Source organism: Gobio gobio (genome assembly GCF_949357685.1).
Source record: "Gobio gobio genome assembly, chromosome: 13".
Lineage (NCBI taxonomy): Eukaryota > Metazoa > Chordata > Actinopteri > Cypriniformes > Gobionidae > Gobio > Gobio gobio.
Window position 1 is genome coordinate 35894736 of NC_137106.1, and position 18703 is coordinate 35913438.

General features: G+C 40.6%; 1 protein-coding gene across 1 annotated transcript in view; it reads left to right on the forward strand.

The window, feature by feature from the left end:
- Positions 1–18703, forward strand: part of smyd3 (SET and MYND domain containing 3) — a 292840-nt gene that overhangs the window by 23949 nt on the left and 250188 nt on the right. Inside the window, exon 2 of the mRNA XM_079832285.1 lies at positions 15734–15797. Coding sequence (XP_079688411.1) covers positions 15734–15797 — 64 coding nt within the window. The remainder of the gene's footprint in view (positions 1–15733; positions 15798–18703) is intronic.

Consider the following 18703-nt stretch of genomic DNA (forward strand, 5'->3'; position numbering starts at 1 on the left):
CCTGTTCTCCCAATGGAAGAGTGTTGTGATCTTGGCAACTGCTTGGCAGACATCCTGGGCAAGGTTGAGAACTTGTTCTTGCTGCTTAGGACTGACTTTCACCCGGTCGTCCTCACCTAACTGTGGAGTTGCATCTGTTATCATCCATGCCAGGTGGTTATACAGGTTAGAGCTCACTCTTCGGGATGCGTCTCTAGGTATGATATCTCTAGCTGCAGTGACGGGTCTTCAGTCATACTTCCAGGCATCTGCTGACTTCCACTGGCTTGAGCTGTTCTGGCTTCTCTTGCTTCCTTCAGGATCTGCTTACATTGGTTTTGGAGGTCCTTCCATATTCTCTTTGCAGTGTTGTAGGAAGAGACTATGGTGTCATCTGGTGTCAACTCAGATATTTGCATCATCTGAGGATTTTTTCCAGAAATAAAATCCATAATTCTCTCGTCTCAGGGGGATATGAGGGGGAAAGTACCATAATTTGAATATACTACCGGGTTTCTACTGATACAAAGCTTAATGCTAAATCACTGAAGTAACCCTTAAAGTTCCTTCAAATTTGAGAGCATGCAGCCAACATTAATTTCTGCTGGAACATTCAGGCTAGAACATACTTTCTGTGGAACAACCATTATTTTACAATTGCCACCTACTTCATTGTGCCTTCTAAGGCGGGCAATCAAGGACTGACATCTGTATGAGGTAACATTCTGAACTCCATGGCTTTCCAAGTATTTACAGAATTCATCCCTCAAAGCTGTAACTAAGAATATGGCTCTTTGAAAAAGGGCTCATCTATCCTAGATATGATAGATTGGTTCAGTGCAGCATCATATGGAGTGGTGGCAGTACTAGTCCTTTCCTGTGAACGAAGACGCTTTGTCAGGTAGTTGGTCATGCATTCCTTGTGTTACCGGAAGACCTCAGCAATTATATCAGTACACTTGTTTCCATCAGGACCACAAATCTTGTGTAGTATCGCTTCCTCTTCAAGTTTGTTTGCTTTTTCCCAAACATTCTGTCTGTCATAAGTGGCGATCAAAATGAGGGATCTATTCCCCCTGGTCGTGCATGCTTTACTGATCTGCCCGCATTGTCACCATGGAATAATTGAAATGAGCTGGATGAAAGAGCTTGACTTCTGGCTTTTCAACTTTTTTCCTCGTCTGGTCAACAGTTTTACGATCTGTGTACCTCGCACAACATTGTGTGTGCCACAAAGTATTCCTCCTCAGAAAAATGGGAAATATTGTGCATTCAGGTGAAAGAAATCATCTCGGGTTACGACTGTAACCCTTGTTCCCTGAAAAGGGAACGAGACACTGCATCTAACGACACTTTGGGGATGCTCCTAAGCATTGCGATCAAGCAGACGCTCCATGCGTCTCATTCCCTTCTCAGGGAACAAGAGTTACAGTTGTAACCCGAGACGTTCCCTTTCGAGGGAACTCGCACTGCATCTAACGACACTTTGGGGAACGAATACCCACTAGGCCACACGAGAATCACGCCCACCCTAGTGTGAAGCTGGAACCCAGGCACACTTAGGACGCGAGCACCCTAGCGCCAGGCGTCGCAGGGAGTTGCAGATTGTAGAATCTAATGAAGGTGTGCGGGGTGGCCCACCCGGCTGCCTCGCAGATCCTCCTGAAGCGAGATTCCAGAAAGGAGGGCCACAGAGGATGCCATGTCTCTGGAATGAGCCCTCACGGCTATCAGTGAAGGCAAATTACGCACCTGATAAGTCGTGGCTATAGCCTGGACAATCCACTTACTGATTGTCTGTTTTGGCGCAGGCAGCCCTTTCTTGGATGAGCCAAAGCACACCAACAACTGGTCTGACTTCCTCCACTGTGAAGACTTCTCCAGATAAACTCTTTTTTCCAGAACTCTGCTCTGACCAGGCAGAGCAGGTGAAGTCTCCTTTCTTCCACCGTCACGTGAGGTGGAGGATGGAAGGCCTAAAGAACCACTGACCGTGCCACACTCGATGGCACCTTGGGCACATAGCCCGGCCTTGGAAGTAAGATGGCCTTAACTCCGCCAGGGGCAAACTCCAGGCAAGTTGGCGTAACCGACCCCGGTCCCCCACCCTCCTCAGTAAGTGATAGCAAGAAGAAAGGCCACCTTAACCCCTAGGAGTCTGAGCTGTTTTGGGGCCCTTTAGAAGTTTTGACATGCTCTGACATTTGTATTTTTTCAGTTGCTTATAAACACATTAATGGCAAACGTGTAATTACACTGTATTCAGCACAAACTGGGCTACTATAATATGTGAGCAACATGTATGTACATGCTTGTATTTTTGAGAGAAAAATGTTTATGCACAGATTTTGAAAAAACAAAAAAATTTGTTTTAAAATTAAGGCCTCAAAACACACAATAGGTATCTGTTCCCAAGACTTTTGACTCCTGTCTGTATTTGCATAGAGTTTTTTCTTTATACTGATGTGAGAATCATTGAGCCTACTCATTCACATAAAACAATACACTGATTTAAAATTTGTAAGACAGTTTCTCTTCACAAAGCCAATATGCGAGGAGGCGTGGTATCTAATGAATAATGATGAGATAGCACCTGAGATAACAAAGGACTCGCATTAATGAGCTGCATAATGAATGAGCTGCAGGTAGGCATATGTGACAGAGAGCAACAGAACAAAGGATCTATATTCTCTGCCACAAGAATTTATGATTTATTAAACTATAATTTATGATTTATTACACCAATTGTTTTAAATAACCTTATGTGATCTCATTTGGCTTTGGATCAAAAAATCAGACAGAAAATATATTTTACAATATTCTGCATAATTATTAAAGCTCGAGTTGCATTGCATTATATATATAATCTATTATGAAAACACCCAACATGGTATAAATAACACAGATAAGCCATATATTGTTGCAATTGTGTGTTTATTATCTTCAAACTTGTCTATCTGCATGTTAGTCTAACATTGTTAGAGCGATTTCTGGAAGCTGTTTATGTCAATGTCACATGGTGATACCTGACATATATATATCATATATATGTCAGGTATATATATATCATGCATGATATATATCATGCAGATATATATCATGCATGAAGAAGATATCTTCTTCAGTGCGCCCTCGTGCACAATGTGTTTGAGCTGATGTGTGTGTGGGCGTCGCCTCAGTATTTGAATCTCAATAGAGCGCATGCTTCGTGGCCGTGGTCGCATTAGTCTATAATGAGCCGCTCAGGAACAACTAACATCGATCTGCTTTCAAACGGATTACATAAACACAGAATATTTGTTTTTGATTTGGTTTACAGTGTTTAAAACCTGACATTTCAGCGTTTCTTTAGACTTATGGCTCATGTTTGCCAGACAAGTATTTAATAAGATAGAGGTCATTTTCTGAAGACTATCTGAATGAACGTCTTTGACAGAGAGGCTGCAGATTGCGCATCATGTTTGATTTCTTTATTTTGCAAAAAGCACAACCATTTGTTTTTATTGTGACTGTAGTAAAAAAAAATAGAATTTAACAGATTATAATGATGTATGACACTTGCCTGAATGATAAAAAACGACAGTTATTTGAGTCTCTTTGGCACTGATAAGAAAAAAAGCAAGCCAATCACCCCGGCGTGATTGTCGACTCGAGAGGGTTAAAGGTCAGGTTCTTTGCCTCATCTGACTCGGTTCGAAGGGAGCCGCAGACAACCCTTCCAGAACCACTGCCAGATGCCAAGTTGGGACTCTGGACTAAGTCACAGTCCTCATCCTCCGAGCTCCATGGAGGAAACATACAACCAAATGGTGCTTACCCCGAGGCCCATCACCTACAGACGAGTGGAAAGCTGCAATGGAAGCCACGTACACCTTAAGTGTGGATGGGGTAAGACCGGCGGAGAAACCATCTTGGACGAACTCCAGCACTGAAGCCACTGGGCAATTGACTGGGTCCACCTAACGCTCTCTACACCAAGTGGAAAACACATTCCACTTCATGCTGTACTATCTCCTCGTGGAAGGAGCCCTGGAGCTGAGTAAGGTCTCAACTACACATGCCGATAGGCCCGCCTCTAGGTACCAGGCCCCCTCAGGGGCCAGACCCAAAGGTTCCACAGCTCTGGCCAGGGGTGAAATATTGTGCCCCCTGCCTGAGACGGGAGGCCTGCTAGCAGTGCTACGATGTTCGAGAACCATACCTGGGTCGGCCAGCAGGTTGCTATTAAAAGTAGGCTGATCACTTCTTGGCAGACCCGCTCCAAGACTCCCGGGAGCAGAGTGAACGGGGGAAATGCATAGACGCAGCAGCCACGTCTGCACTTGAGAGAAAACCACAGAGGGCAGTGGGATGTCTCTCGAGACGCGAACAGATCCACTTCCACTGGGCCGAACCTCTCGCACATGGCTTTCACCACCTCTGGGTAAAGTCGCTACTCCCCAGGCCTCAGCCCCTGCTTTGACAGGACGTCTGTTCCCTGATTTTGGTCCCCGGGGACATATATCGCTCAACAGTCTCCCTTGGGACCACAGGAGGATCTGGTGTGCCAGTCTGCATAGAGGGCTGACCACTGCGACCTCAGACCCCCTTGATGAATTAGATATGAGACATGGTGGCCGCGGAGGTCCGGGAAAAAGCTCCTCAGAGCTTTGTAGACCGCCAGCATTTTAAGGCAATTTATGTGCCAAGAAGGCCAAGGATGACATCTCAATGCCGAACTGCCACTACTCGCGACTGGGCCAATATGAGCCAGTCGTCGATGTAGTTCAGTACACGGATGCCTCTGAGACTCAGTTGGAGCCAGAGCTGCATCCATGCACTTGGTGAACATGCAAGGGGGAAAAGCCAGGCCAAACTAAAGAACCTAATAATGGTATGCTTCACCCCCCGAAAACAAACCTCAGGAACTTCCTGAAGGATGGATAAGTAAACTAGAATAGCTAAGTAAACTAGTAGAGAATGAATTCTGCTGCTGCTACAGGGATACGTTTGGGATGAGGAATCAACAGAAAAATACTTGTTTGAAGACTGGCGTGGTCCTTTCAGTTAATTACCATTACAATATCCATATTAGGCCTACCGTTCTTTTCCCAAAATGCTGGGGCAGACCTGTCACATACCACAGACAATGATGAGCAGCTTCGAAGTCCGTTGGTAACCGTTGGTTACCGTTTGTTGGCTGTTCCAAACTCATTCAAATTACTAAGATCATAAGTGATGCTAAATATCCAGCATGTTTTTCATAATTTTGAGAGTAGCTTAAAATTCTATTGAGGTTCTGAGCTTGTTGATCGCCAACTAGTAGTGAAATCATCACAGATCCATTGATTTTGATTGGATTTTTATACATTTTTCTGTGGAATGAGTATACTATTTGGTGAAAAGAATGGCATATTGACTGATGTCATAACTTGGGGGAATAGTTGATTGCCAATAAAGTAAAGATTGAAATATTAGAAAAAAAGTGAGAAAACGCCTATTTTTTTGCATTAAATTGATGCAAAATCAAGTAGAAATGTGTTTTAAGAGTTATTTTTTCAGTGGATGTTGTCAGCACATGTGTTCTGTGTATCTGGAATGCATTTATTGACAGCCTACCCAACCCACTGAGGATTTGAGGAAAAAAGTCATTTTTCACATTTTTCTGATAAAAATAAAGGGTGCATACATGAAAATGGCCACAATTTTTTTTCGCGATATTTCCGGCAGAGCAGACCCTCCAATTATTGGTTCTTAGGGTCAAAGTTAACAGAAAAAACACAAATAAAAAGTATGGCAGACCATGTCAGGTTCAACCCATTTTATTGAGCTTTTGAGACTTTGGCTCCCCGACTATAAAGGGATGGACATGGTCAGAAACAATGCTCAGGTAGGCCGTGGCATTTAAACGATGCCCAATTGGCACTAAGAGGCCTAAAGTGTGCCAAGAAAACATCCCCAACACCATTACACCACCACCACCAGCCTGCACAGTGGTAACAGGGCATGATGGATCTATGTTCTCATTCTGTTTACGCCAAATTCTGACTCTACCATCTGAATGTCTCAACAGAAATCGAGACTCGTCAGATCAGGCAACATTTTTTTCAGTCTTCAACTGTCCAATTTTGGTGAGCTTGTGCAAATTGTAGCCTCTTTTTCCTATTTGTAGTGGAGATGAGTGGTACCCGGTGGGGTCTTCTGCTGTTGTAGCCCATCCGCCTCAAGGTTGTGCGTGTTGTGGCTTCACAAATGCTTTGCTGCATACCTCGGTTGTAGCGAGTGGTTATTTCAGTCAAATTTGCTCTTCTATAAGCTTGAATCAGTCGACCCATTCTCCTCTGACCTCTAGCATCAACAAGGCATTTTCGCCCACAGGACTGCCGCATACTGGATGTTTTTCCCTTTTCACACCATTCTTTGTAAACCCTAGAAATGGTTGTGCGTGAAAATCCCTGTAACTGAGCAGATTGTGAAATACTCAGACCGGCCCGTCTGGCACCAACAACCATGCCACGCTCAAAATTGCTTAAATCACCTTTCTTTCCCATTCTGACATTCAGTTTGGAGTTCAGGAGATTGTCTTGACCAGGACCACATCCCTAAATGCATTGAAGCAACTGCCATGTGATTGGTTGATTAGATAATTGCATTAATGAGAAATTGAACAGGTGTTCCTAATAGTCCTTTAGGTGAGTGTATATTCCCTTTACTGACAAACAAATAAAATAATCCCTAAATTTACTAATGCAGTCCCTTGTAAAGCATGCTGGGAACTACAGGTCCACTGCCCAGTTATATCAACGGAAATTAATTATGTAGTTTTAACACAAATGAATTAAGTAAACTTCAGTTTTAAATATATTAAGTTGATTGAACACAATTAAATCTAGTTCTGACAAAATAAAAAATAAAAATCATGTTACTTTAGCTCATTTTAATTAACTAAACTGAACAAGAGGCAAAAAATATCATTTTTTTGAGTGCCATTAATTTATTGAAAAGTGAAGCGGTTAACAAAATGATCATGGCTGATGTGTTATAATCTAATAATATGAGTGACTATTTAAAATAATTATATCTTTGATAAAAAGCTTTAATAAAACATTAGCGTACGTGCCAGGGATATAATTGTATCACATTTTGTAAGCATTATTAGAGGGAAAAAAATCATCTGGAAAAATTAGGACATACTTCTTAGTGAAATTCAGTGAGATTGAATCAGTGGTTATTTGATGACACATTTAAGACATCATATTATCTTTTGACATTTTGTATCTTTATTAAAGGCCTGGCTCTTTCTCTTGTACAGTCCACACATATGGCAGTTATTAAATTCCCAAGCCTTGCCAAATTTGCATGGATATTAATCATGACTTCTATGAATCTGTAGAGCAGTCTCAGCTCTGCAGTATTTTGTATTTTGTTGTAATAGAGAGCTATGTGTTACTGGCCAGTTCTTATCAGTCAGGAAACACTTACTGCCTGTATCTCAGAATCAATACTCTTCAATACTTGCAGATTTGTGTCTGGCCATTAAAAACTCATATAACTTTCCCAAATACAGGAATAGCAGCACATTCAGCTCAATTCATATTTTATTTTTTATTTTTTTAATTGAGTGTTTATTTTTTTTTTTTATTATTTTATGTTATTTATCATGATGAGTTCTCTGTCTGTTCAGCTCAAATCACATCTCATATCCTGTCTGCAGTAATGAGGGCAGGTTTACGGCTGCTCCGCTGCTGTAGGACTCTTGTGTTGTGCTGTGACTTACGGCCTGTGCTTTGGTTTTGGACAGCGCCAGACTCTGTGTATTCCATTACGACCAATGACTCTTACCTTCTGAAGCATCAGCATTTTTTGAGTCCACAGGCCTATGTTAGATATACTTTTTTAAATTTCCAGTTGAAGCAAAGGTTCAGTATTGCTTATTATTTCATCATCTGTTTAACTATTTCTCTCTTTGTTAAACTAACTGTACTTTCCCAAGAAATCTCTCACTAATTATATTAGTTACAGTAAGTAATCTTTTTCACAATTAAAATGCCTCCTACTACATGCATCCAAGGTCAAAAAACACTTTAGTTTTCTCATAATATACATTGATTGCAGCATCACTGCTTTTCTCACAGTGTCTGAAACCATTCGATCAAGGATACGGTCTCTCTAAACCCCTCTTTTCAAAGAGCCTGCTCTGATTGGTCAGATGACCCAGTCTGTTGTGATTGGTCTACCACTTACAGCAGTGGTTCCCAAACTTTTTTACTCGAAGACCACAGATTATATGAATATATTCAAATTAATTTTAAGTTATCTCGCGGCCCACCCGGAGGATCACTGAGGCCCCCTAGTGGGCCGTGGCCCACAGGTTGGGAACCACTGACTTACAGCATGTGTCGGAAACCAAATGGCCTTTACCATAACTGAATTTCAGCTCTGGAGGCTTCCTCAGCACTTGATACACAGTGATAAGAACAGGAACGATGGCTTCAATTTTACTGTGCCAATTAGAGTCAGAGTCCTCATACTTTGGAAACTTATGCAAGGTGAATTTTCTTTCACAGCAAAGAAAACAGTCTTTTCGACCGGTTGACAACATGAACCAAACTCTTCAATAGTGTTTGAGTGCGGGTTTAAGTAGACATTGTTTGCTGGCAGCCAATGAAGACCCAAGGCTTGAAATTGCGACCATTTTGGCCACATATGCTCCCGAAATTGAATCTGTGTGGTTGAGAGGAGTCATCACCCCGGAGCCCGGACCACAGCGAGAGTCTGACCAGGTGCGTGAGCCGGCAACATTGTGCGTCGTGGAGGGAGCACTCGTGGAGCTTGAGGGCTGGGAAAGAAGCCCCGCCTACCACCCCACCGCGGTGGAGGAGATGGTGAGGATCTCTGGTGGATATTTTTCGAGGAACTGCTTGATATTTTTTGGGAGAATATGAGTGACTTTGAGGTTTCTCCAGTGCCCCCTGTCTTTCCAGCTTCTCCTTCATCTCCAGAATTCTCGCTCAGCCTCCCTCACCCGCCTCCTCAGTCAATCAGTTCCTCAGCCCTACCTTTGCTACTGTCCTTCAGCCCCTCTGCTCTGCCCACATGCTGTGTGGACCCACCCCTTGTCCTCAGTTCACCAGTTCCATCCGTGAAGAGAATCTCCTGTCGTCGCTGCCAGTCTCTGTGCCCTGCACTCCACCGCGGCCCGATTTGATTTCAGCCTACAGCTGTAGTGTACATCACCTGGATAGTTGGTCTGTTTGGTTGAAGGACTATCCAATTGCGTACAGAGTCATTTGAACTATGCCCAAAGATCACGCCTCTTGTGCAGTAGAAAATACAGAGCAGACTCCCCAGACTAATGTTCAATCTTAAAAGATTGAGCTTGTTCTGGTGATAGCCAGACAAGCTTCTCCGGGCTCCCTCGTCTCTCCGGCTCCGCCTTGGTCAGCCGTCGAATTTCCGGCACCTTCTGCCCCGTCTGGCTCTGCCTTCCCCCCCGGCTACTCCTCCGTCCACGGTCCCACCGGCTCAGCCTCTGTCCTGCGGTCATCCGTCTCCACATCGGACACTCATTGCTGCGGCTCTACCTCACTTTCCTGGGCCGCCGGTCTTGCACGGGCTCCTCCAGTGGCTCCATTGTCGGTGACGGTATCCTCGTCGATTGTCCCCAGGGTGTATTTCATAGAATCTGCAACACCATGGCTCCTCTCGCCTTCAACTCCGCCCTGGGGCCTCGTCTTTGCTGGTCCCTGGTGTTACACCTGGCTTCTCCTGCTCCTGGCTCCTCACTGGCTCCTCCCACCATCTACTTCTCCATAGACACACCATGTGTGTTTCGCCTTTTCTTTCCCCGGCCTTCTCCAGAGCCCCCTCCCACCCTCCTCAGATGGACTGTTTACGGCACGAGGACTCGGCTACTGGGAGGGGGAACTACTGTTACATGTATGCTCTGTCTGTTGTTTTCATTGTGTTTTTGGTTAAAGTTCCTGTGACCTAGTTTTCCCCAGTCTGTCTAATTAGTCATGTCTTTCACCTGTGCCTTGTTATTTACCTCATTTACTCTGACGAAGACGGACAAACACTGAGGGAGAACTGAAGACTTGGGGTGCTTTCACACCTGCCTCATTTAGTTCGGTTGAATCGTACTAGAGTTTGTTTTCCCCTTTGGTGCGGTTTGTTTGGTCAGGTGTGAAAGCAGCAATCGCATTTGGTTGTGCACCAAAAGCGGACCAAACAAGCGTACCAAGACCTTCTTGAAGAGGTGGTCTCGGTACACTTTCAAACAAACTCTGGAGCGGTTTGTTTGTGGTGAGAACGTGATCCGACCTCGAACAGACCCAACTGCAAAAAGTACTGATAATTTTTGGACTAAACCAGCTGCCGTAGTCCGCTGCGCTGTGCATTATGTGATGAGGAAGTGTTTGTTGACAGTTTGCACTTTAGCATGGCAGCTCGTGGACAAACTTGGAGTAGTGAGGAGGTGCGGAGCCTCATAGAAATTTGGTCTGATGACCATATTAGGTCCCAACTTTCGAAAACTCACAAGAACAGCGCGATCTTCGCTTGAAGTGACGAGCGAGCGAAGTGATTCACTCGGCCAATGAGTGAATTGGATGTTGTCATGTGACTGCATTTTGGTTTGTTTCAACTGGTTCGGACCAAAGCAATCATTGTGGTGTGAAAAGGAACCAAAAAAGCTGAAACATGCTACAATGTATTATTGTTTGCCCTTGGTTCGGACCAAATGAACCGAACTAGAGATGTGAAAGCACCCTTAATACACAATGTTAACTTGAGTGTTCTCTGTGACTTTCCTCCATTTTGGTTATTAATGTTCCTGTTTCAAGTTCTTCATTGTCTTTGTGAGTTTTTGTCTTGAAATTATGCAATCTAATTTAAATTAAAAAAAACAACTGTTCATGCTACATGTGTGTGTGTGGCATCTTTGTTTGGATCGTGATACAAATGCAGTGTTGCCTCTAATATCAAATGGCTAGAGATGTTTTTTTTTTTAAATTTTTTATTTAAGGTCGGTTTGGCCTGTTATAGAGCAAACAAACAACTAATAAATTAGCTTAAAATAAAAAAAACGAACTGAATCGGAAATGGCCAATTTGCATGTTATAACCCCCCTGATTCGCCATTAAAAATCATGATCGGTTCATCACTACCACTTTCATTTCTCTACAAAATGTGGTGTTGGTTTTTTTTGCTGGTGCTCCTAACTTTTTGAAGTTGGAAGCACCAGTGCTAGTTCGAGCCCTGAGACCATAGGCTGAAATTATGCAAATTTGTTTCAAACCTATGTAGGTCCATGCAGGGAGTAAGACTGGAATTACTTTCGACTCCTTTCAGTCAATTTTCAATACATTTGAAAATTCTAATTTGGCAAAATTGCTCACTTAGATAGAGAAGCCAAGAAAAAGCTAGATATTTTGAATCACTCCTTGATGCAGGGCCATGTTGAGAATCACAAGCATGTCTTGCATTTTTTAGTTATGAACTTATTTCATATAAGACCTTTTAGAGATGAAATAATGGAGTACAAAGAGGTCATGGTGTTGTTTTCACCTCTCAAAATAAGAGGTCAAAAGGCACCTCTTTTACACAGACTTATTTTTCCATGTCTTTGTTGAAATTAAAAGGAGCCATCAGTTCAGAATTTCTAATATAAGCCTGAATGATTTATTTTCATAACATGACCTTGGATTTGGCATTGCGTGGTTGTTGTTCTGATAACATCTTTATTTCAGCGTGTTCCTCTTTGTTTGTGTCTCTGCACATTTTTATTTATTTTTTCATAATGTGATGCCGTTCTTTCTTTCAAAGTTGAATTAGCAGATATACCCACCGGCATGGAGGTACTCAGCTCAAATTCTTCCACTGTTCTGGATCTCATAAGGGTTTTGGAGATGGCACGATGTTAAAAAGCATTCAAAGATTTGTTTGTGGATGTCAACACAGTAGATTGTCACATTTAAAGCTGCCCCGAGTGTTTTATGTGTGTTCATTAAATGTAGACAATATACACTTTTGTTGAAAGAAGTCTCTTATGCTATCGGAGTCTGCATTTATTTGATCAAAAATACAGTAAAAACAGTAAAATTGTGAAATAATATTATGATTTAAAAGAATAGTTTTCTGTTTGATTTAGATTTAATGTAATTTATTCCTGTGATTGCAAAGCTGAATTTTCAGCATCATTTCTCCAGTCTTTAGTGTCACATGATCCTTCAGAAATCATTCTAATATGCTGTGTTGGTGCTTTATTATTATCATTGTTGAAAACAGTTGCTTTTTTGTGGAAACTGTGATACGTTTTTTTCAGTATTTGTTGGAAAATAGAAAGTTAAAAAGCAACAATTTATTTGAAATTTAAATCTTTATAACATTAATGTCTTTACAGTCACTTTTGATCAATTTAACGTATCCTTGCAAAATGAAAAAATGGGGAAAAAGTGGCTCCAAACTATTGAACAGTGGTGGATATTCTCTCATTATCTTTGCTTTTTTGTGAAAGCTCTCTCTTTAACTCAATACACTGTCATTATTTTCATATTTTCTATTCACCTTTTCATGCAGTTTTATATTGCTTTTTCTTATCCCACTTTTGCACTACAATAGGTATGTTTTATTTTTTATGTCAGTGTTCATGTTAGCCTGCATAGAATGAAAAATGTAGGAAGGGGTCAGAGGGTCCATTCGTGTAGTTCTCAGGCCTGCACTATAATTTGACTCTTTTCAGCTTTCAGTGACACTTAAAAGACCCACAAAGTGATTTGTCAAGGGCCTGCATTCTCAAAAATCAGACTACCTCCAGATAGCAGGGTGGCAAGAAGATGGATCTGGTGGTATCTCGTACTAAACTCCCTGTTATTATGTTCGCTCAGGAAGGAGTGAGATGAACAAGGGCGGAGGGAGAGAGAGAGAGAGAGAGAGAGAGAGAGAGAGAGAGAGAGAGGGTGTGTGTGTGTGGGGGTGTGTCTTGGTTGGGCAAATCTCCTTCAAATGCACACTTTCTAGAATTTTGATCTTTAGTATCCATGGGAAAGCATCACAAATATGCAGGGGCCCAACTAAGAGGGGGGAAAGTTAGTATGATTCTAAGGGCCCACATACTTTTGGGGCCCACAGAGATTGGTTTTATTAGTAGTAACAGATCAGATGGTAAACTGTAAAATTATAGATGTCTTCGCGATCGATAAAGAAGTATAAGTCCGGCCATAAAAACTGAGGCTACAGAGGACAGAGAGAGAGAGAGAGAGAGAAAACGCCCCGACAATTACTCGCCCAGTTGTTCAAAAAGAAAGGGTATAATTTATTCGCGGAGCTTTCTTTGCTGTAATGTTAGCGCTAGTTGCATTGCCAACCACTAGTCTATTCAATAGGTTACGTTTTTCCCCACTGAAAATAAAAATAATGTAATTTTGGCTTTTGTAAATGTGACTATGCATTTAACGTCAAGTAAGCTAAAAAAAAAAAAAAAAGAAGTAGTAGGCACTTAAAGGTTTCTGAGCGTCAAGTATTTGCAGTGTTTTGGTTAATTTTTGTGCACATGAGCCAGAAAGATGTTCAAGGAGACGGAGACAGAAAAGCTCATCCTGTTGTTTTCTTTAGTTTTCAAAGGCTTGACATTTTGTAGTCATTTTTGATGTACACAAATAATATGACTATAAATAACATAGAATAAGTATCACGGTATTAAAGGATTAGTTCACTTTCAAATAAACTTTTGCTTATAATTTACTCACCCCCTTGTCATCCAAGATATCCATGTCTTTCTGTCTTCAGTCGAAAAGAAATGAAGATTTTTGATGAAAAGATTTCAGGATATTTCTCCATAAAATTGAAGTCAATAGACCCCATACGGTTCAAGGTCCAAATGAGAGGTTCAGTACAGCTTCAAAAGGGCTTTAAACCACATCAAACGGTACCAGACGATTAATAAGGGTCTTATCTAGCGAAATGATCTGTAATTTTTTTTTTAAATAAATAAAGTTTAAGTTTTACAAGCACAAATGCTCGCCTTGCTCTGTTCATTGATGCGCGCTCGTGACGTCACGTAAAACGCAATTACGTTGAAAAGGTCACGCTAGACACCGGTGCAAAGACGTTTGAATATGTGGATACGGTCCTCCTTCCGCTAATTTGTAAATATACTGACTCGGTACTTCCGGCTGCGTCTAGCATGACCTTTTCAACATATTTGCGTTTTATGTGACGTCACGAACGCGCATCACTGAAAAGAGCAAGGCGAACATTTGTGCTTATAAAACTTAAACTTTATTTATTTAAAAAAAATGACCTATCGTTTCACTAGATAAGACCCTTATTGATCGTCTGGTACCGTTTGATGTGGTTTAAAGCCCTTTTGAAGCTGTACTGAACCTCTCATTTGGACCTTGAACCATATGGGGTCTATTGACTTCCATTTTATGGAGAAATATCCTGAAATCTTTTCATCAAAAATCTTCATTTCTTTTCGACTGAAGACAGAAAGACATGGATATCTTGGATGACAAGGGGGTGAGTAAATTATAAGCAAAAGTTTATTTAAAAGTGAACCAATCCTTTAAGTTGTTTCCACTGCTGAGGGAAAAATCCAATTGATCGCGCCGGCGCCTTGCACGCAAGCATAATGCTTTCCTGTAGCTCAAACAGTAGAGCATGGCGCTAGCAACGCCAAGGTCATGGGTTTGATTCCCAGGGAAAGCAAGAACTGACAAAATGTAAAATGTGTACCTTGAATACAATGTAAGTCGCTTTGGATAAAAGCACCTGCCAAATGCATAAATAATGTAAATGTAATATATCAGTTCTAGCACTGCCAATTTGATATCGCAGCCTGTACATTATTCCAGCGCGACGCTTCAGTCACCGGTCATGAAGTGCAAGATGAGATGTGTAGCTAAACTAAACAGCTGTGTTACGATAGAAGTTTTAAATGAGCGACATAAAACAATCCGTTTGCAAAGAAGCTCAGCTTTGGGAAGGGGACTATGCAGGTCAGGAAGGAGAAGGTGATGGAGAAGAGAAGCAGGCGTTGTGCTATTTAACACAGATAAACATATAATTAAATTGCTGACAACGAATTTGGATCGCTAAAGGTTGGCCTGTACGTGTGGTACGGTAGGGGACTCAACCTCATATTCTTTATAGGGCCCAAAATTGCAAGCGGCGCCCCTGCAAATATGCATCTCTGGAAAGGTTATGAGATCATGCAATCATTTGAAATTCAGTGCATTTATTAAGTATCACTTGCTTCCTTTATTCTTTTTGTTTGTTTGGTAGAAATGTTTAAAAATATCTCTTGAAATGAACTCTTGACCAACCTATCAATTTAGCTTATTTTGACTAACAAATAAAGTAGAGACCCCTGATATAACCATGCATGTACTAAGTTTGCAATTTGCCTGACTCTTATGCGTGTTTAAACACAACACAGGCCCGTTAAACACATTTTTAAACTGATAACTTGACATTTCATAGAGATAACATGACCTTTTGTGTTCGGGCTCTCCCATACATCTGATCTCTGCATGTAAACCACATTCCTCACTTGGAGCTTAAAAGTTATAGCCTAAACTCCAAAGCAAAGGTGGTCATTAGACGTATACTTTAAAGAAAAAGATGTTTAGTCGGGGCAGGAATGCTCCATTATAAGCCTTGTAAATCAAAGCAGACTTTCTCCTCTTCAGCCTGAGGATGTAGTTTCTTGAGAAATGCACTAAGCTGCACTGAGGCTGATGTTGATTTTTGTCTCGTTTATTCTTAACAGAGGTGAAAGTCTATCGAGATGTTCTCAATGTAAGACGGCGCGATACTGCAGCGTTCAGTGTCAGGTAAGAGCTCTTCACACACAATGTCCTAATCATCAGAGCTTTAGAAAAAAGTTTGTGATGAGATATATTTTATTTAAAGGTTCATTTTTTTCTACTTAAAGTTTTACACCTAAATAAAAATAAGATTCTAGTCATATCAGCAGCCTTTGTAAATTTGTTCATTTCATTTCATTACACATTAATTTATTCTCCAAACTGCTTGGAGAATAAAACAGGTTAGGAAAACATCCATAGATTACCCTATCACAGGGCACCTTTATTATTATTTTCCCTTCCCTTCCCTTCACTTCCCTTTACTTTATTGTTTTGTTTTATTTTGTTATGCTTTGCTTTGTTTTTTTATTTTCTTTTCTTTTATTCTATACTTTATTTTATTTATCATGAGGCAATGTCAAAGCATATTTTAGAATGAAATAGCGCCCCAAGATTTTGTATAATCTGTGAAGGATTAACTTTGACCGTCAATATGAACAGAGATGTCATGTTGGGAAGAGACAAAGGATTTAGGGCCCATTAACAGGATTTCTGTTTTGTCTGTATTGAAGTTTTGAGCATCCATATTTTGAGATCTTGTAGGCAGGAAGTTATGGAAGGGAAAACAGAATTGGTTGAGCAGTAAGATTTGTGTATCATCAACGTAACTATGTAAATTAAGACCATTACGCTGAATGATCTGACCAAGGGGAAGTATATAGATTGGAAATAGAAGTGGACCAAGAATGAATCCTTGAGGTACACCGCAGAAAACAGTGACCGAGCGAGATTTGTGTTTATTATTTCTATTGTTGCTTGTCCAAGAGATATGAAGTTAGTCACTGAAAGGCATATTGTCATTAAAATTCCAGGTTCCTGTACGAATGCTTATGAGGCGGTAGTTATCGGAAACTCTTGCATGAGGTCCAGTGTGACTTCTCATCAGAAGTATTTGGTGCTTGGAGCCATACACCTGTGAAACATGTTCTACATTCAGAGGATTTTCCAGTATCTTTTAAGGGATAGCATAACCAGAAATTACATTTCTGTTTACTCGCATCTCATGACTTTAAAACTTGCATGTCTTTCTTTCTTTGTAAAAAAAAACAAAGGAAACACGAAAAACTAGTTGAATACAACCTATGCACTATATTTTAGGGCTGCAGCTATCGATTATTTGAGTATTCTACCAATTATTCCATCGATTAATCGAGTAATCGGATAAGAAGTACCTTTTCTTTATTAAAGAGCAATACTAAATATACAAGAGAAAATAAGACAGGTATCTTAAAATGAACAACTAATTTGTTTCCTTTTTAAGTTTTATTGCTGAAATTGCATATTTTAATATCTGTGAAAACTAATCCATTTTAGTGCATTCAATTGCCATATTATATTCAAAATGGAAATACAAATATATAAATAAAAAATATAAAAATCAATTTCAAATTACTTTAAAAAGGTAAACATAGTATAACGTAAAACTAAACCTACAACCTACAAATCAAAATAATCGTGATATTATAATAATAATAATAATGCCTAAACAATGCATTTATGTTGTTGTGCAACTTGTCTTTCAAGTTTCAGCTTCAGCTTAGGTATGACATAAGCCTTTACTGTCATCTTGGAAGGCTTTGTGGCTTTTGTAAGAAACAAAAAATATTGGACAGGAAGGCAACTTGGAACAAGAACAAGAGTAGAGATGGGCATACTATGCGCAGATCAGATCAAACGTCACCGAATCCGCTGTTAAAAACAAACCATCCACTCGCACATGATTTTCTCTGATTTAAATTTCCGCACCCGATCGTCTCATTACAATTATTCAAATTCTCAGTGTTAAGCGGTGATGCTATCGTAACATATATTAGCTTCACTGAAGTAGATTGCTTTCAAAAAATTTATTTGGCGAAATTACATTTCTTAAATAACCTAAACTAGGGTTGACAACCTATAGGGTACAACAGGGCTAAAGGCACACCTTAAAGGGATAGTTCATCCTGAAATTAAAATAAAGCCATCTTTTACTCACCCTGCTGTTGTTCCTGTGCCCTGTGTCCTTCTATCTTTTTCAGACATCAAAAGCAGACATTTAAAAAAAATAGTCCTGCACGAGCTCCTTCCTATAATAGCAGTAAATAGCGAACAGGCTAAAACATTACAAAAAAATATACAGAAGTATCACGCAATGATACAGTGAGACGCGCGGCATTATATGGAAAGTGTTCAGGAGGCATACTATAAGGTTTTGCGAGAAAGAAACCGTATAATTCAGTAAAAATACTGAGCCGTTACTCTGAGCGTGCTCCTGTGATGAGTGTGAGCCGTCAGCACTGACTCAGCAGCCCCTCGTGCAATGTTGTTATGACAACCGGTACACAATATTCACTTCAGGAGGTTTTATCATTAGTATTATTGTATTATTTCTTATCATATACCTTATAGAAAAGACGAGAGTCGCGTTTGTTTCTATTGAGCCTGATTTTTCAAAACGGTGTGTGTGTGCGTGTGCTTATCCTGGGTACCATGACAACAGTGATGATTTGCACTCATCACAGGAACGCGTGCAGAGTAACGGCCGAGTTCAGTGTTTTGGCTGAATAATACGGTTTCTTTCTCGCAAAATCTTAAAGTATGCCTCCTGAACACTTTTATGTTGCACGTCTCAATATATAATTACATACTTTTGTATCACTTTTGTAATGTTTTAGCCTGGTCGCTATCCACTGCCATTATAGGAAGGAGCGCGTGCAGGACTATTTTTTAAATTTCTGCTTTTGAGGTCCGACAAAGATAGAAGGACACAGGGCACTGGACAACAGCAGGTTGAGTAAAAGATGTCTTTATTTTCATTTCAGGGTGAACTATCCCTTTAAGAAAAATTTGCTTTTCAGTACTCCTATAATGTATGATATACAGAAAATATATGT